The 19,646-nt window shown below is 55.4% G+C and overlaps 1 protein-coding gene across 1 annotated transcript; it reads left to right on the forward strand.

The window, feature by feature from the left end:
- Window positions 1-11,198: 11,198 nt before the first annotated feature.
- PERM1 (PPARGC1 and ESRR induced regulator, muscle 1) lies at window positions 11,199-19,400 on the forward strand. The gene is made up of 4 exons (XM_043997746.1): window positions 11,199-11,831; window positions 13,667-16,174; window positions 16,765-16,890; window positions 17,764-19,400. The coding sequence occupies exons 2-4, from the start codon at window positions 13,669-13,671 to the stop codon at window positions 17,841-17,843; spliced, it is 2,712 nt and encodes a 903-aa protein (XP_043853681.1). The 5' UTR covers window positions 11,199-11,831; window positions 13,667-13,668; the 3' UTR covers window positions 17,844-19,400.
- Window positions 19,401-19,646: the final 246 nt, after the last annotated feature.

The raw sequence follows: 19,646 nt of genomic DNA on the forward strand, positions 1-19,646 counted from the left end.
GGGCGTGGGAAAGCGCTGCTCCTTCCAACCTCGCCCCCCCCCCCCCCCCCCCCCCCCCCCCGGGCCCTGGCCCAGGGAGAGTCAATAAAGGCCGCGCCAGGGACTCAGAGCGCTGATAACCGGGCTGGGGGCCCCGAGCGGCCAGTCGCCAGCCGGGGAGGTCACCTCCTCTTGCTGGGACAACAGTATCCCCACTCCCCCTCCCCCCCATCAGGATATCCACTCCCTAGGGGATCAGGAAAAGGGGGGGGGCTGCCCTTGACCTTCCGGCTCGGGCCCCGCATCCGTAGTCCAGGCTGTAAATGGTCTATTTCACCACCCGGCCGCTGAGCCCAGTCAGGAGCTGAGGATCCAGAAACCCCCTCCTCAAATTCCTCGAAGGTTTTGTCGGTCTCCTACAGCCATCTCACCCTTCTTTAAGGTTAGGAAAGGTCGAGGACGATGGCCACCCATCCTGGCTTCTTGGCTTTCCACCCCGTCATTCAGAGCCCTTGGACTTCATGCCTAACCTCTCTGCCCTTTGGGAATGGTAAAGGGGGGGGCGGATTTCCTGCTTGAATTTGTTGTTTTGGATGCCAGGTGGCTCAAGCCTCTGTCATCCTTCAGAGCCCACCCTTCCCAGTGGGGAGTTGGAGGCCCAGCGGGATGCCTAGGGTCTTGGATGGACACAGCTCCTTGCTGGGCTAGTAAGAAATTGAGGGTGAAAGGAGATGTACCTTTGGACCCCAGAGCCCCAAGTTCATAAGAGTCCTTATTAGCAGTCAGACTTCTGTCAGTGCCTTCTGTCCCAAGGGTCCCTGGGAAAATCGGATCTGGGGGCTGGAAGCCGGATCTCTCCTGCCTCCCCACCCAGGGAATCAGCTGGATTCCTATCTGTGGATAGGAACATAGGCCTCCTGGTGGTTGGAGGTCTCATCTGCTTCTGTCCACTCTTTCTATGCACACTACAAATAAAGAAACTGAGGCCCCAGTGACTGGGCTCTCCCAGAGCCTTTGTTTGCTATGATCCTTTAAGTGTTCAGGTGTGTGTGGAGGGCAATGGGGCTTGGCCTTTGCCTCCTAGGAGTTTTCTAATGTCCCACCCCAGGGCAGGGCCCCTGGGATTAAGTGGTAGAAAGGAGTTTAGCCCTTTTTCCTCAAGTGAGAAGGTAGTCTGGCAGTTTCCCGGCTCCCCTCTGGGCCCACAGTTGGGGGGTGGGGTCTGGTTGCTCAGTAAAGAATGGCTGGAGTCAGAGGTCACAGATCACCTCTGCAGTGGAGGAAGAGTGGAAAGCAGGAGGGTTTGGGGCTGGGCCCCACGACTGGGGACCTCTGCTCACCACCTGCTCAGGTCCAAGGCAGCTGGGTGGTCAGTGGCGTGAGGTGGGGGGTGGGGAGGAGAGGAGGGCTGCTCCGTGACTTGGACGGTGGAGGGGGCAGGGGCAGGGGCAGGGAAGCCCTTCCAGGGTCTGTTTTTGCCTTAAACTGTCCCAGATGCTCCAGATGTGGGTCTTGACTCTATGGGAGAACAAGGGGGATAGGAAGAGGGGGGAGTAAGGAAGGGAGGAACCGTGGCTAGGAGCCAGCGATCAGAAGAGACCAAAATCACCCTCCCCATCTCCAGAGCACATCTGGCCCCCAGCCCGGCGTCCCCTCCCAGGATACCCTGTCCTCTCTCCCTGAGGCTGCTGTTTCTGCTCCAGGAAATCTTTTGGAGGCAGGACCAGGACGGTGGGAAGGAAACCCAGGCAGTGTGCCCAGGGTGGGGCTTGGTTTCCCATCTGAAGAATAGGGCCAGGGCAACCCCTGGAACTGGAATTGGCACATCTGGATCAGCTGGGAGAAGGACTGGGGGGGCCTGCATTTGGGTGGGGAGTGGTTATGGTGTTGGGGCACCACAGGCTGGGTCAGAAATGCTCCCCTTTCCCTGTAGCCCCAGATTAGGATGAGAAAGAGGGAGGGGACCCTCCCATTGGACTGGGTGGGGCTGAAGATGAAAGCCTTGGGGTGTCTATGGCCCAGGGGCGCTTGGCCTTTATGGCCTTCCCAGGCCCTCTGAGTACTCACCAGCCTCCAGAGACCCAGACATTTTATGGCTGAAGACTCTCTCCCTTCCCTCTTTCAGTCTGGAAATGTGTGTTCCTGGGTCTGCCTTCACCCCAGCTAAGATCCCACAGCCTAACACCTCTCTCTGGCTCCCTCAGGACCCCAGGGTCCTAAGCACAGAAACCCGGGGCTCCCAGATTGGGAGGCCCCAACATCTGCTGAAGAGCGCCCCTACCCTTCTTCCCCAGCCACCCCAGAGAAAGTGGCCCCACCGGCACATCCAGATGGGAAATGTTTCTTTCTGGATCTTTCCCTTGAAGGGGAAGTCAGAGTATGTGGCTTCCAGGCTTATCTCTGAGAAGCAGCATGCAGCATGCAGCATGCACTGTGCCTGGGCTCGGCAGCAGGGGCCTTGGATTCAAGTCAGGCACCCCTCTGAGAGCTGTTGTTTGTCTTTCCTTTTCCAAGACGGCTGATGACATCATGGGGCGATGTCTTGACTTATGAGTGAATTGGATTTAAGTGAGGCAGAGCTGCACTAAGAGCCTCACTGGCTTCCTGAGTCATCAAAGTCCCTCATGGAGACAAAAGTCAAGAAGCCGGCGATGGCTGGGATGCGTCGTTGGGTGACCCTGCTTCAGCCTCCTTCTCAGCTGTTGGAACAACTTGTTCTCATCTGTCCATTCTGTTGGGGGAAGTCTTCCCGTGCTTGGGGTAGAGACACCCTGCACTCCCATGAAGAGCAAGGACATAAAGAAAGGCAGAACAGCCCCTGTCTTCCAAGAGTTCACTTGCTGAGTGACCTTGGACAAGTCATTTACTCCCTCTGGGCCTCAGTTGGACTAGAAGTCTGCCTAGGTCCATGCTAGCTCTAAATGTATGATTTGAACTCCCTATTTCCCTGCAATTGAAGGCCCTGTGGTTCTGGTCTTCTCTTAAAATTCTCCCCTCCCTTGCTGTGTGCTGGTCCATGATCACACCCTGCCCTGAAGGGGCTCCAAGCCCCTTCCCCTCCAGGATTCCACTTCAGGATCCCCTTTCAAATCTGCACTGCCTTAGCTACAGGAAAAGAGCTTGTCAATTAATTCCCCTATGGTTCCATCCTTGAACCTGGGATTTCCCAAATCAGAACAGTCCCCTCTGGCCACCAATAAGCTGGTTAGAAGGTGAGCAGATCAGGGGCTGTGTTGTATTTCTATGCCAAACACTAACTAAATGCTTTTCCTTCGTTCATTCATTCATTCATTCATTCATTCATTCATTCATTCATTCATTCATTCATTCATCCATCCATCTGGAAAATGAGGGTGATGAATTAGACAATCCCTCCCAATTCTCAATTAATGACCCTATCCTCTTGGGTTCACTTTCCCCATTTGTAAAACAAGGTTGGATTCATACATTACTGCACTGGAATTTCACAATAACCTGTTTAGTCAGGAGGACCTGAATTCAAATTCAGTCTCAGACACTTACTAGCTATGTGACCCTGGTCAAGTCACTTAACCTCCATTTGCCTCATCTGTAAAATGGGAGGTAGGTGCTATTATTCCCATTTTACAGTTGAGGAAAGTGAGGCAAACACTCAGAGAAGGTGTACAGTGAGACCATGGTTACCCAGCTAGTGAGCATCTAAGGTGAGAGTCATACTCAGCTCTTTCTTACTCCCAAGGCCCCCAGGGCCATCGACCAGACTTAGCTGGTCCCTTCTAGTAGCTAGAAATGAGCTTGTTTCTCCTAGGGGCAAGTAGGCCAGTGCCTATGGAGTCAGAGGACTCAGATCGGTCAGTCAGCACTTATTTATTAAGCCCCAACCATGTGCTCCACATTGTGCTAAACAGCCAGGATACAAAGGAAGGCAAAAAACCATGAGCTTCAAATCTCGAGGCTACCACCTGTTGCCCAGGAGGCATCTATAAAATGAGGGGTGAGAAGGAGATGAGCTCTGGGGTCCCCTGCCACTGAAATGCTATGACTTCTGATCCCAGACCCTGGATTTCTCATCAAGCTCCCCTCCCTTATTGCTTCCTGGTTTATAGGCCCATTATTCCAGATGCCTGGAAGGCTGCCCACATCTCCCTTTGACATTCTAACCACCTCCAAGCCCTGGAGCTGGCCCAGTTGTCTGGAGACACCTGGGCCAGGAGAGGGAGGAATTGGCAAAGAGATTCCCTTGTTCCTCTGGTGTCCAGGCCCTCCATGTACTTACCAGCCCCCAAGAGGAGGGGCTGAGGCAGTCAGAGCAGAGGTTATAGTGATCTCTTTTCCCTTCCTCCTCCTCCCTGGAGGCTTCGAGTGCCAGGGCCCTCCTCAGGACTCACAGTTCCTTAATAAGACCTTGCCCACTGCAGACTTCTTCTTCTTCTTTTTTTCTTTTTTTTGGTGGGGCAATGAGGGTTAAGTGACTTGCCCAGGGTCACACAGCTAGTAAGTGTCAAGTGTCTGAGGCTGGATTTGAATTCAGGTCCTCCTGAATCCAGGGCCGGTGCTCTACCCACTGCACCACCTAGCTGCCCCCACTGCAGATTTCTGAGGTCCTCCTTATCCCATAATCCTCTGAGAGGAGGGGCTCTTCACTTTGAGGTGTGTCCTAGACCCCTGCAGAAGTCTAGGAAGCCCTTTCCAGAAGCACAGTATGTTATAATTGAAGAGAATTCTAAATGTCATGTAGAAGTTAGTGAAAAGAAGGATGTCATTTTTCCCCATTCAAGTTTTCCTGATATCTGTCTATTAATAACCAGTCTCAGAGTCCCTAAGTCCCCCTGCCTCACCCATACACCCAGGGAATGGGCCCAGGCCTCACTGTGAGATTAAGAGGATGAATAACGCTGATTTAGAGCTCAAAGGGACCTTGAAGGCCCCAGAATTTTACAGATAAAGAAAGTGAGACCCAGAGAAATAATGGAGCTAACCCAGAGTCACACAGATGGTAAGTGGCCCAGTAGGATTCGAACCCAGGATTTATGACTTTAAAGCCCAAAGTCCTTCAGTTGTATTCCTTCCATGGAAGATGCCTCCTCCATCCTCTCCACACTCCCAACCCTGGACTGTGAGCCTGCATACAGCCTCTAGGGCCCCAGGCCAGTCCTCTGGGGTCCTTTATATCCATTCATCTCTTTATCCCTGTCCCCTCACAGATGACCCCACTCTGGGTCTCTCACATGCCCTATATGTCTCCCCAGACTTGATTCTCTCAGGCCCTCCCGCTCCCCTCCCCCCCATATCCATCTCCCGATCCCACTCAGGACCCCGGCCCAGTCTCTCAGTCTGCCCTTGCCTTTGGGACAGCCTGTATCACTCCCTGGCCAGACTTCCCCTGTCCTGCCCTCCCCAGGCCTGCTCTGGGTGGGGCTGCCCACGAGAGGGCCTGATTCATGAGCCCTGGCACACATTGAGCGTGTGTGGGCAGCCCAATGATGCCACAGCCCCATGAGCTTGGAGGAAGCAGGAGGGGAGGGGGCTGCAGTTGTCTTGTGGTCAGTGGGAGGTGGGGGGGGGCAGGATGTGTGTGCTGGGGCAGCAGAGACTCCGGGTGAATGGGCAAGAGGCCAAGGACTCAAAGGTGAAGCTTGCCCTGGGCTCCCAGCCAGGGCTGCAGCAAGGGGAAGGCTGTTCTGCCTGCTGGATCTGGATGCTGGTTCCGGCTCTGGGGAGTGGGAACAGAGAGGTCCTATCTGGGAGTGCAGATAGCTTGAGGCTCCTTCCCAGGAACCCTAACAAGGCCTTCCCTAAGCAGCAAGGGCCTGAGACCCTAGCTGAGTGACCTTTGCCCTCCCCCTCACTGTGTGGCCCTGGGGCACAGAGCCTGACCCACTGGGAAGTGGACAGTTACTGCCAAGATGCCCCCCAGGGCCCAGCAAGTGCCCATCAGCCCTCTGGCAGCATGCAGGGAGAAGCATGCCCCAGTTCAGTTAGATTAGGAGGTCTGGTCTGGGGGTGGGGAAGGAGATGCAGGAAATCTTGAGAAATGCCATCACTATTCTCCTTGGTTGAATGCCATGGTATGGCATGGGAAGAGGGAGAGAAAAGTGGTATTGGGTCTTCCTCATTGTGCCCCCAGCAATGCCATAGAAAGCCCCTCTCCCCCCTCCCCAAACCCTGGGAAGGCTTTGCTCTGAAGTCAGGTCTAGCAGATCCTTAAAGCCCTTAAGACTAGCCCCAATTGAGCCCCATCTCAGCCTCTCCATGGATCCTTAAGGTTTTCTTGCAACATCACAGGAAGAGCTAGGAAGGAAGTTAGGGATCATCGGACCATGACTTCTTCCCCTTTTTTCTATCATGGGCCCCTCTGAGAGTCTGTGGGACATAATGGACACTTTTCTGGATAATGTTTTACAAAGGCAGTCAGTTATATTGAAATGAAGATGTTTTGTTCATCATCTAAGATCAGCGCCCCTGATCTAGTCCGATCCTCCCATTTTACAGAAGTGAAGCCCCAAATGTGGAAGTGACTTGCCCAAGGTCACATCATATGGACAGCAAGAAGCAAGGCTGAGATTCTGAACGCAGTCCCCTTTCCATACTGCCATGCTATCTATGACAAGTGCTGGGGAGGCGGGGAGAGGAGGCTGACACAGGATGGTGACTTGTGACTGTAAGGAATCTTAGAGTCTGACAAGGGAAGTGACTTGTCTAAGGTCACAAGTCAGTGGCTGGCAAAGGTGACCCTGAGTTGCCTAACTCAAAAGGCAGGTCGCTTTCCACTGTACCCTGCCCGCAGCCCCAGGTTTGGGGATACAGGTTTTGCTCTATTTCCTGAGGGTCTAGGAGAGGGAGCATTTGCAGAGGGGGAGAACAGGCTTAGCCCTGAGGAGCCATAGAGAAATGGGTCTCTCCTGGGGGGGGAGGGGGAGGCGCGTCTTCACGTGTCTATGCCAGCCACACCCTCCACCAGGCCTGGGAAGGCTCCTTCTGGTGGGGGAAGGGCGCTATTTCAGGGGCTCTAGGCTCCTTCAGCTCCCGGACCGCACCATTCAATGAAGGGCGTGGCACACGGGATACTAAGAGATCGACTAGGGGGTGGGGAGGAGGGAGGGTCCTTAGCCGAATGTGCCGGTGATTTAGGGAGCTGGAGGCGGGAGGTGAGAGACGGAAGCGCAGCTGGAGCAGGCCCGAGGCGGGGTGGGCTGGGAGAAGAGAGCAGGATGGCCAGGGGGAAAGCGCTTTGCGCTGTGGGAAGAGGGGGTCGGGAGGATCTTGTAAGGGCCGGAAGGAAACGGAGAGACCATCCTAGTCCATTCTCTTCACTTTTTTTAATCAGTGAAGAATTGGGGCCCTAAGCGGTTAAATGAATTGACCAGGGTCACCCAGGTACTCCAGGTAGAATTCGAACTCAGATCTTTCTGGCTCCAAGTTGTCTCGATGCTGCGGAAGGAGCACGGGACTGAGTCAGGAGACCTGGGACAAATCCCTTCCCTTGTTCTTGGGTTCCTCCCCAGTAAAATGAGGGGATAGGCCTCGTGATCAGCCACGGCCTTCCTGGCCCTGACATTTATCCCGAGGAGTGGGAGAGGCAACTCCCTGGAACGGAAAGGAAAGATCCTTGTCCTAGCGAGTAATAAATAACTCCCCTCCCCCCTCCCCCCAGCCGACAGCCCCCCACCCCCACCCCCGGGATTTTCTTGGGAAGGAAATCAGGCCGACAGCTCCTCTTCCTACACACATCTGGGAGTGCATCTGTCAGGCTTAGGGAGGCTCCATCCTGACCACCCAGCCAGGCCCCGGAGAGGCCAGGAACTGCTCCGAGAAAGCCCCTCCCTCAGTCCTTGGGGCACCTGAGTGAGGTGGGGTGGGGAGAGGAGAGGAGGAGGCAAGAGAATGGGGCGGGGGCTCCGACAATAGCTTTGGGCTCTTCTGCTGGAAGTGGAAAGGGTGGAGTATGCGGCTGTACCCGAGCCCCCCAGTTCCTTGATCTCTGGGGGGTGGGGTTCGGCCTCGGCACTCTAAGCACCTCTCTTCCGATCAGCAGCTGCTAACCTTCCCTCCGGGGCTTAGACTGCAGCAGGAAGGGAAACTGAGGCTCAGCCCTCCTTTTCTTACTTTATTCCCGCCCCCGCCAGGGTTGGGCCTCCGGCTCTGTCCCTGGGGCTAGCCCAGGCGTGGCCCCGGCTCCCCCGCCGCGCCTGGCCCCGGCCCGGGGTCAGTGCGTGCGGCCTGGGCGGGCGGCTCGGGGCTCGGGTTTCCTCTCCCCGGGGCCGCCCGCCGAGCGCAAGGTCGGTGAGTCAGCGCGGGAGGGGCCGCCGCCGCCTCCGGCCTCCGGCCTCTGCTGGGCCCCCCTCCCGGCCGGAAATCTCTCTCCCACGGAGGGGGGGGCCGGGGAGAGGCGGGGGCGGCTGTTCTTTGCTCCTCCGGGCTGTCTCATCCCCCCCTCCCCCCGCAGCCCGAGCCCACGTACCCAGGGCGGAGAGACTGGCCCTGCAGCTGGAGGGATTGAGGCCAGACAGCATTTGTTGATTTCATCGGCAGGGAAGCTTTCCAGACCGGAGCCCGGGCTCCCAGGGAGGAGGAGGGGGGAAGGGGGATGGGGGGGTGGGACTCCTGAGGGCCTCGCTGCAGGCCAGGAGGAGCCACGATCCTGCCCGAGTGCTTCGGACCTGGAGATCATCAGCTAGGTGACCTCTCGATGCCCCCGTCCCCACCCCACCCAGTCTGAGTCGGGACCCGACGCGAGGCCAGGAGCACCTTTAACCCTTCTCCTCCACTTCTTCCACGTTTCTCTAGTGTTTTCAAAGCCCTTGGCCTCGCCCACGGTCAGGAAGTTGTGCCCAGTGTCTAGCCTCAATCCCTCCTTCACAATAAGCTCTGCGGGCCTGGGAATGGGCAGGGGCCTTGTGTACGGTGGGGATGCTGGACAGTGACAACTGTGTGTGTGTGTGGGGGCGGTTGGGGACCTGGGTTTAGGTTTCTACTAGCTGCCCTCCCCTTTAGGTTTCTACTAGCTGCTTTCCCCTTGGACACCTGGTGGAGAAGAAATGGGGGAAGGGGGATATTGTATTGAGGGAGGGGAGGGGGCAAGGGAAGGAGATAGGGAGTGCAGGATGGGGAAGAGGGATGGCAGATTGAACTTTAAAAGCCCACTAGGGAGGCGGAACCGGGAGGGTCAAGAAATCAGTTCTCTTGCACGCCCCCCCCCCTTCCTCCCCAAGTGACCGGTGGTCAGGCTGAGGGGCCTCAGCTTTTTAGGGCCTGTGGGGGCACTTAGTACTTGCGCGGAACAGGAAACCCCCAATCCTGCTCCAAACGAGGGAGAGGCTTTGTTTCTCAAATCTAGAACTGGGGGTAGGGGTTAGGGAGGGGGGGGTGTGAATGCCGAGCCAAATCATGAACTTAAACTGTTTATTTTCAGGATTCTTCCCCGCAAATACCAAGCCGCAAACCCCAGGTCCTATTTACACAGGGCTCCGGAAGGGTCACGTGACTCTGGTGGCCACAGGCTCCCCTGGGAGGGGCTGAAGCCAGTGGCCACAGGGACACCCCACCCTGGCCCTGCTGACCTCCCTCTCCCCAACCTGCTGCCCAATTTTTCTTAAGGATCTTGACCACTTCCCTATTCCCCCTCCAGTACTGTTTCACGGCCCGTTCCTCCCTCATCTCCCCCCCCCCCACATTGTTCCCTTTTACCGGCTTCCTCCCTGGCTTTCCCCTGTCTTCCCAACTATCCCCTTCAGTCTTCCTTCACCCTCCCCCCATCTTTCACTTTTATTAATAAATGCTTTATCATTGTCCCCTCCCTCCTTTCCTCCTATACGATCCACTCACTGTCCCCTTTCACTCTCCCCCTCCTCATTCTAAGACCAGGACCTTTTAGGAACGGGTCACTACCTCCCCCTTGTGGATAAATGAGATCACTGCACTCCCTAACTTCCGAGCTGGAGGGATTCATTTGGGGAAGTCTCGGGGTGTACATTTTCTAGTCATCCTCAGGCTCCTGTCTCCTCCTGCCCAAGCTCAAGAAAGGCTTCTTGCAAAAGTCTCACCTACTGACTCGAGCCCTTCCCGAGTTCTTGATCTCAATGCTCTCCTTCTGAGGTCCTTCATCTTCAGTTCATCTTGTTGGCCACTAGGTGGCGCAGTGAATAGAGAGTTGGCCCTGGAGTTGGGAGCATCGGAGTTCAAATGTGACTTCAGATACTAGCTGTGTGACCCTGGGCAAGTCACTTAACCCCATTGCCTCAAACATCAGGGCCCTCTCCAGTTGTCTTGATGTATATCTTACCACTGGACCCAGGTGGCTCCGGAGGAGAGAGTGAGGCTAATGACTTCACACAGCCCTCCCTTGCTTAAATCCAATCCAAGTCATGACATCACCCCAAGAAGGAAGGACAAACAACAACCTTACTTGTTTGCAAGTTGTCTCTTCCATTTAACTGTAAGCTCCTTTTTATTTGTATCCCTAGTGCCCAGCAATGCCTGGCATACAGAAGGTGTTTAATAAATGCCTTTTGACTTGACTTCCTCAGAGATGCCAGCCCCACCCATGCCCTATACCTCCCTTCTACCACCTTATTCCTGTGCCCTCCTCCCCCCCAGGGATCCTTTCTATAAACACTAGTCTAGTGTCTGGGCTGAAACCCCAAACACCCTCTATCTCCCCTCAAGTGGGGGAATTATGCTCAGAGGTCAAAACAGTGGGGAAGGGCTTCTGTGTGCTGTCCAGTAGGGGGCTGCTGGAATCTGTTTTTCTGGCATCTGTCTTGTTTCTCAGTTTATCAATCTAGGAAATGAGACAGCTCTAAGGATTATCTTTCTGAAGGGTTCTTTGACTATCTAACACAGCCCAGCTGGAACATACCTCTCTGTTCTCCTCCTTCTTCCCCAGATGCCTCATATTTAACTACTTTACCTTTATTCTCTTTATGTTTATTCTGTTCACCCATTAGACTATAAGTTCCTTGAGGCCAGGGCCTGGTTTAGTCTTTATACTTGTGCCTCCAGTACCTGGTACATAATGAGTACTTAATCAGGGCAGCTAGGTGGTGTTGCAGTGGATAAAGCACTGGCCTTGGATTCAGGAGGATCTGAGTTCAAATCCGGCCTCAGACACGACATTTACTAGCTGTGTGACCTCTGGGCAAGTCACTTAACCCTCATTGCTCTGCAAAAAAAAATAAAATTTAAATTAATGAGTGCTTAATCAATTCTTGGTGACTGATGATCCCAAGTCCCTTCATTGTCATTCCAACTTTTATTCCTGATGGGAAGGGAGATACCAGGGTATCCTGAAAAGATCTGCCCCTTAGTGGCTGTGTGACCTTGGGTAAGACCCTTTCCTCTCCAGGCTTCTGTTCTTCTCGAGTGAAGGTACTGGATGAGAAGATTTCTTAGACCCCTCAATCCTGGGAATTTGTTACTGGTTATCTATGCTAAGAGAACACGGACTCTTGAGTTCTGGGCTTGGCTCATAAACCCATTTGGGTGACCCTTGGGGCTCATGTCACCCAAATATAATCCATGTCACTCCAGGTCCCTGCCACCAAGGAGCTGTGACCATAACATGTGGCCAGGGCAGCCCCTACCCTGTGCCCAGGACAGGAGAAGACCCCTCCCCTTCCCACCCCTCAGGGGGCTGGGCCTTCTCAAATGCCATCTATTTGTAGATCCCAGTCCCAGGGTGGGTCAGGCAGGGGCTGGCAGGGAGCATGTGACCAGTGGGCAGGGGAAAGTATTTTTAGGATGTCAATGAGAGAGTCTTGAGGGGCGGGGCCCAGCCCAGTGTCCCAGACTGAGCCAACGCCATGCCCCTCTGGACCCAGCTGCCTAACACCCCCAGGCTGTTTCATGCCCCCCATCAAGCTGTGGGGACCCAGGTAGGACACGGCAAACCCTCCCCCTCTCCCCATTCTTCCCCATCTCCCTTTCTACAAGGGTGAGGGTTCTGGAGCAATGGGAACAAATGGCTGCTACTTCTGTCCATTTGGGGTTTCCTTGGGGACAAAAAGTCCCGAGGGAAGGGGGGGGTGGGTCAATCCTCTGTTCCTCCGGTCACTCTGAGGATTTTTGCTGGGAGGGGGGTGTCTGTCATTAGAAATTGGGCCACAGTGCTTTAGGAGGGGTGTTCATAGTGTCCAGGGGGTGGGGCTCCTTAAAGCCTGGGATGCCCCTGGGCATGAAGGGTCATCTAGGGGAGCAGTTAGAGAATTAGAGGGAAGGAGGCAAGGAGGGGATGGCACCTCCACTCCACGAACATAACTGTGTATTTGGGGACCCCAGGGAGGTCCCTGCTAAGCTGAGCTGGCCAATCAGGGCTTGGATTCTTCTCTCTCTCTCTCTGACTCTCCTGCCTCAGTTTCCCTACCTGTCATCAGGAATATCCCAGTACTCCCTCTGCCCCCATGGGAAGGAAAGGGAATGACTGAAATTCTCCCCACAAGAGCTAAGTCCCAGGTTCTAATTCTGACCCTGCTCTTTACTGTTAGTCTGACCTTGGGCAAATCAATCTCTCTGGGTTTCCGGTTCCTTGCCTGTAAAATGAGTGGGTTGGCCTACATATTTCCCAAGATCCTTTCCAGCCCTGAGCCCATGATCTCCCTGATGACCACAGAGCCCTGGCCCCGGGGGAGGGAAACGACCTTGGTGGACTGACCCAGTGACCTCCTGAGACTCTAGGGAGCCTGCCATACTCAAGGATGGGATGGTTACCGGGCTTCAGGGTCCTCCTGGGCTGGGGGATGTGTTGGGGTCAGCATCCAGGAAGTCAGCAGGATGTCACCTGCCCACCTGACCTCTGCCCCCTCCCTCCAGTGTGGGCAGCTGAGCTGCCCACCTGGAGGCCTGCTCCTGCTTGAGGAGGGGTCGGGACACCTGGTCGCTTAGAGGACAGACTAGAGGTGACCACTCAGGAAGGGGTCTCCCTCCGAAGGCTGCCTTGGAATATTGGCCTTTTAAGGGATGATTCTTTGGAAGGGTTCTAGGGAGGGAGGGAAGGAGTGGGGGGAAGACAAACCCATATCTAATATTTGATATGTTATATAAAAGCAGCCTGTGTAAGCTATAAGATTCTATTTTTAATATCTAGTCTATTTTTTATATTTCCAAAATATTATTTAATTAACATTTTTTAAATTTAAAAAATCTATTTTTAATCTCCAGAAAATAACTATGTTTGACAAATTGAGAGGCATAAGACCCCAAAAGAAAAAGTAGCAAACATGCAGGGAAACATCTTTGCTTTCTAATTTTAGAGAAAACCTCCAAAAAGTTTTTAGAAAAAAAAAGTGGGGAGAGGGGTCCTGGAGTTTTGAATCGCCTTCCCAGCAAGCTTAGAGGGAGGGTCCCCCAGGATCCCAGCTTCAGGGCAGCTGACCCATATCAGATGAAGTGAGAAAAGTGAAATGACCAGCTCAGAACAGCAGGGAATAAACCCCAGAGGTGAGAATCGAACCCAAGTCTTACGGCCTCATGTCTTGTTCCAGGCTTCTTTCAGAAAGAGTGGAGGAAGGAGGCTGGAAAAGGAAACAAGTGCAGACTCTGAGAACCAGACCATAGGGAGAAACTGAGGCATGAGGCTTGGGGTCAGGGAGGGTGAGGTGTAGTTCTGGGTAGAGATCTCAGGAGTCCAGGCCCTCCCTGCTGCCCCCCCCATCCCCCACAGTGCACTCAGAGGCCTCCCAAACTGGCACGCTATGTCTCTGTCCCCCCCTAGAAATGGAGAACTTCGAATATAGTATCCAGCTGAGTGACAAGGATTGGGCGGACTTCTCAGAGGCCGCAGAGGAGTGTGGCCTCCTCCAAGCGGCTCTGGCCTCAGGGGACGAGCCGCTGTCCAGTGACATTGACCAAGGGGACAGCAGTGGCAGCAGCCCTCCCGGGCCCCCTCCCCCTCTGCTCCTCCGGGTGAAAGCGGGCAGCCCCCCACCCGAGGGCCTGCTCAAGGTGCTGGGCAGGCGGTCCCTGCCCGGGCACCCGGCCACGGCTCAGGGGGGCTGCTCTGGTAGTGAGGAGGAGGACGGCGCAGACACTCGCCTGGTCAGCAGGTTTCGGTGTGAGTGTGTCCTGGCCCCAGCTGCCGGTCAGCAGACTCAGCGCACGTCCACCCAGCTAGAAGAGCAGCTGCCCTCGGCTGTCCTCCGTCCTGACCGGCTCCCTCCTGCCCCGGCTCCTGAGCCTAGTCCCCGGCGTGACACGATGCAGAAGGCCCCGCAGGGGGAAGCTGCCCAGGCCACTGAGGCTGGAATCCACTCAGGGAAGGACCCCCCAAGCCAGGCACCCTCTGGCCAGGAGCAGCCCAGCAGCCTCAGCTCGGCCGATGGGAAGAGGTCTCCCCGAGAGCCCAATCCCGGAGCCTCCCCCCGAAGCCCAGGCAAGAAGAAGAGGAGGTCAGCGGGGGCCAAGGGAAGTGGATCCCCCAAAGCTCAGGATGCCAGGAGGCAGGGCCCCCCCAGCCCCTCTTCAGGGGGCCGGCCAGACAGGGGGCCCAGCGGCAAGACGCACGGCAGCTTGGCCCCAGCTGACTTGGAGGAAGTTGGTCGAGGATCAGAGTGGCCAGCTGGAGCAGCTAGATTGGGATCTAGAGTCAGCCCTGGGACAGACCCCCGGCACCCGGCCTCCACCCCTGCTCTGGGTCCTGAGGCAGCCCCCCAACAACAGCCATTCTCAGATCTGTCTTCACCTGTCTCAAAGACTGAGACCCAAGTGAATGTGTCTACACCTGCCCAGATTCCTGAGGAGGCAGAGAACCTGTCTACACCTGTCTCTTTACCTGAGAAGGGAGTGAACTTGATTGGAGTAGCCTCTGAGGCTGAGCCAGGTGGCAATCTGTCTACACCTGTCTCCTTAACTGAGAAGGGAATGAACTTGATTGGAGTAGCCTCTGAGGCTGAGCCAGGTGGCAATCAGTCTACACCTGTCTCCTTGCCTGAGAAGGGAGTGAACTTGATTGGAGTAGCCTCTGAGGCTGAGCCAGGTGGCAATCTGTCTATACCTGTCTCCTTACCTGAGAAGGGAGTGAACTTGATTGGAGTAGCCTCTGAGGTTGAGCCAGGTGGTAATCTGTCTACACCTGTCTCCAAAGATAAGCTGCACAAGGATGTGTTAACATCTGATACCAAGATCAATTCAGACATTGGCTTCTCTACGTCTATCCCCAAGTCAGAACCAGAAAGGCATTGGTCTACACTTGTTCTCTTGGCTAAGTCAGATGTCGGCCCAGCCAGTCCTGTCCCCAAAGCCCAGCCAAATGTGACTATGTCTACACCTGCTCTCCAGGTCCAGCCAGATGTGAATTTGCCTACACCTGACCTCAAGGCTGAGCCAGATAAGAATCTCTCTACTTCTTCCCCTGGAGGCAGGGCATATGTGGGTTTGTCTATACCTGCCCAAATTACTAAGAGTTTCCATCTGCCAGTATCTCCACAGGGGCTCCATGGGGAACCTGAGGAAGGCAGCCAGGCCGCCTTGTCTCCAGGAACCCCTGGGGAGCCTTCAACGGTCGCTGATGATGTCACACACTCCCCTGGGGTTGCCACCCCAGCCCGAGCCCCCAGGAGGAAGAAAGTCCGTTTTTCGGGGGTCTCTACCTCCCCTCCAAAGAACTCAGCCATGGCCTCCCCATCTTCAGCCTTGCCAGACAGTGCCATCTCTGAGCCCCTCAGGACTTTGGGCGGAGCCCGAGGGGGCCCCAGAGCCTGGGATGCAGTGGCCGTGGGGCTGCATCCCCAGCCACGGATTCTCAAACACCCGCCTTCCCCTTCCGCCTTGGCCAGGGAGTCTGCAGGACCCAAAGAAGACTTTGCTCTCACTCTGCCCGAGGCCTATGATTATTTTTTCTGTGACACCATTGTGGAGGAGGGAGAAGAGGATGAGGAGAACATCCCTTCCAACCTGCAGTGGCCCGAGGTGTGTGAATATTTTTTCCGGGACAGTCGCCTTCCAGAGCAGAGGCCCCCACCAGCACCTCCTCTCCAAGTGGCTGCCCCTGTCGATCCAGTCCCCATCTCTATCCCAGAGGCCTATGAACACTTTTTTGGGGAGGAGGGGCCAAGTGGTGTCTTGTTGCCTCCAAGCTGGGTCCCAGTGGCCCTGCCCAACGAGCAGACTCTGGGGCCTCTGGGGCCTGAGCAGGCTCCCCTGCAGGTCTGGCCTAGAGTCTCTGCTCCTGAAGAACAGAGCCCCCCGAAAGCTGAGGAATTAGGCCTGACCATGAGTCTCGAAGGTAATGGCCAACGGCGGGGGTTTGGCTGTGGGTACAATCTGTGCTAGGGCCAAGGAACAGCCTGTCCAGAGAGAAGGAGGCCAAGGGGGAGGCATGGCGTGACTCGTGCTAGGCCTCTGTGTGACCGACTTCAATCTTAACCCCTTTGATCCCTAAAGCCCCAGTGAGGGGGGAGGGACCTTTTATCTCATCGATTCCCCCCCAACAAGTGACTGTGGGACACAGTGAGGCCTGGGTGGGGGCAGGGCCTTCTCTGGGACATGGGGGGGCGAGAGGGGGACTTGTGTCAGAAGTGACTGACACCCGGGGCGTGAGGTTCCCTCCCACAGGCCTGTCAGTCTGGCCCAGCCTCGACCACAATTTCCATGGTGGTCCCCATTTCCATGTCCTTAGCCTGCCCCTGGCTTCCAGCTTAATTCAATGACATTTAATGTCATTGCTGGGTATGGGGAGAGGAGATTGCTCTGGCCCATCCGGGCCTGGGGTCGGGAGCCCCTGGGGAGGAACACATCGAGCAAATCACCTGGGAGGCTATAGGGGGTTGGAGGACAGAGGCAGCTCAGGGTGGGTGTGTTATGTTCCTCCCCCAGGGGATCAGAGGACTTCACTCATCCCCATCACCTTCAACCAAAATGACATGTGTCTGGGGTTCGTGGCCTTCGCCACATGGGCCGTGAGGACTTCGGACCTTCATGCACCAGATGCCTGGAAGACAGGTCTGGGGGTCTGGGACAAGGGAGGGTCCTGAGGGGCTCGGGACGGGGGAGGTGCCAGCGAGGAGGCAGTGACTGCTGTGGGACCCTTCTCTGGGCCTTGGTTAATTATCTGTAGCATTGAGGGAGTTGGGCTGGAGCCATAAGAAGTTCAGGGTGAATGGTGTTGGGGGGTTACGCTTTCTCCCGGGCGTGACAATTGTGCCCCTGGAGCAATGCTGTCATTGTGCCCAGAGTCCTGTTACCTGGGGCCTGCTTTCCTCCCCACCCACTTAGGGTCTCAGTGGGATGTCAGTCCCTCTCCTGGCATAGCTGCACCCAGTCAGGATGTCCTCTGTAACCCCCACACCTCATTCCTAGTTTCATCTTTTGTTCTAGCCTGGGGCATTTTTTCTAGATTTTTTTTTTTTTTTGGTGAGGCAATTGGGGTTAAGTGACTTGCCCAGGGTCACACAGCTAGTAAGTGTTAAGTGTCTGAGGCTGGATTTAAACTCAGGTCCTCCTGAATCCAGGGCCGGTGCTCTATCCACTGTGCCACCTAGCTACCCTAGCCTGGGGCATTTTTAAGGGTTCTTCTGGTGTGAAGGATCAGTGATTTTTTTGGGGGGGGGTAAGGCAATTGGGGTTAAGTGACTTGTCTAGGGTCACACAGCTAGTAAGTATCAAGTGTCTGAGGCCGGATTTGAACTCAGGTCCTCCTGAATCTAGGGCTGGTGCTTGATCCACTGGGACACCTAACTGCTCCAAGGATCAGTGATTTTAAGTGTGGCTCAGGATGGCCCAGGCCTCTCCTTGCTCATCAGCCTGAGGCACTCACATGCTGACCTGGCTAGGCGATCAGCCCTCCCCAGCTGCCTCTTTCTGCTTTCCCCATAGTGTTGCTGGCCAACATCGGTGCCATCTCTGCCATCCGCTACTTCCGGAGGCAGGCGAGAGAAGGACGCCCGTGCCCGTAGCCCACGTCGGGGCCAGCTGGGGCCCAGGCAGGCAGGCCCCAGCCAGGGATGGCTGCCTAGACTCAGTTTCGAGTGAGGGTGGCAACCTGCCAGCGTGGGACTGAATTCTTCAGACCTCTGATCAGCCTCTCCGTAATGACCCCAAGGGGACAGTTGTCCAGCTTTCAGCCTTCTCTGCTTGGGAGGGAGAAGGGAAGCAAATCCTCACCTTTCCCTTTCAATGAGCCTGAGAGGTCTGGGTCCCTTTTGGAGCTGAAGGCCCACATATAGGATGGATGGCAAGTCAGGTTTCAGAAGGTGTTTGCCTAGGAGTGGGTGTCAGGGACATGGGGTGAATGTTGGTGGTAACTATGCCTAATGGACCCTCAAGTGTCATGACTTGGATGTGTGGGGGGGAAGCCAAGCAACTCCTGAATGACTTGGAGGTGGTGGGCCAGAGACTAGGTGGGCAGTATGGAGGAGAAGTGGTAGGGACTAGGCCAGGCTGGCAGGGCACAGCCTTAGCTTTGCCCATTGGGCACACAGAGCACCCACTTCAGGTAAGCCCTCCCAATTCACTGGTGATGCTGAAGATGGTTGGTGGAGGTGTCTCTCTTCTCTGCCCCCTACTTGGTGACATTGTAGTTGATGGGGGTCAGAGGGGAGGGTGGAGAAGGCAGGAGGGGGGTGGTCATAGAGACACAGCTCCCCGCTCTTGGGGATAGATCAGGCCCGCTCAAATTGTGGGTGCATGGAATAAAGACACCCTGGAAGAAGCTGGTAGGATTGACTCTGGGTCAGGGACGATATTGGCTGATATTAGACATGTCTTTGGAAACTGAGGGATCCCTAAGAAAGTACTGAGATCTCAAGGAGAGGTGGGCAGGAGACTGAGACGTCATTTGGACCCTGGCAGGAGACAGGGAGCAGAAGGCTGGAGAGAGGGACTGGAGGCTCCTGGACATTGAAGGGGAGGGTTAAGGGAGGTGGGAAAAGGAAAGGAATGGGAAGGAGCTGAGAGGGCAGCAGGATTAAAGGTCATAGGCCATGGGGCCTCAGTGGGGGCTCTGAGCTCCTCTGGAGTTCCCTGAGTTACCCCAGTGACTACTGGTGTGAGTGTGCTGGAGGGGGGGAGAGGGGGAAATGGACACACAGACACAGGGTGACAATAAAATGTCTTTTTCTATTTTGGGGTTGCTGGGTTGATTTCCCCAGGATCAGCCTCATGCCCCTCCCCCAGCCCAAGCTGACGGCACTGTGGCTCTTTACCCAGAAACCAACATGGGACATGAACTAAATTCTGATTCGAGGGCCAAGCACATGCAGCAGAGGGGATGGCTTGGAGTCCCTCCCACTTCTCCAAGAGTGGCTGGGGACACTGGGAGACTTCCCCAAAGGAACGACCTGGAATCTCTGGCACCCAATTCGGTCACCCCTTCCTGAGCTCTCCCTCATCCTGCCCTGGCTCATCTCAAGGGAATACAGGGAAGTGTCCATTTAACCTGTCCCTTACTTACCCCTCTGCCCCTAGAGTCCACTGACCTGCTCACAGCTCTTCATGAAGCCTCACACCAGTCTCACTGCCTCCCATTAACTTCACTGCTCACTGATTCTCATTACATTACTACTCACTGCCCTTCACTACCTCCCATCACTTTGCATCTCCTTGCCCTTCACTCTCCTCTACTTTCCACTTCTCACAGATCACTGCTATCCAATGACCATCACTGACTGCCCTCCCCAACAGGAGTCTCGATTGGGGATGACGTCTGAATGTCTTCCCACCTCCCCAGATTCATCCATGCCTTCTCCGCCTTCCCTTCA

The sequence above is a fragment of the Dromiciops gliroides genome, chromosome 3, assembly GCF_019393635.1.
Source record: "Dromiciops gliroides isolate mDroGli1 chromosome 3, mDroGli1.pri, whole genome shotgun sequence".
In the NCBI taxonomy this organism is placed as follows: Eukaryota; Metazoa; Chordata; class Mammalia; order Microbiotheria; family Microbiotheriidae; genus Dromiciops; species Dromiciops gliroides.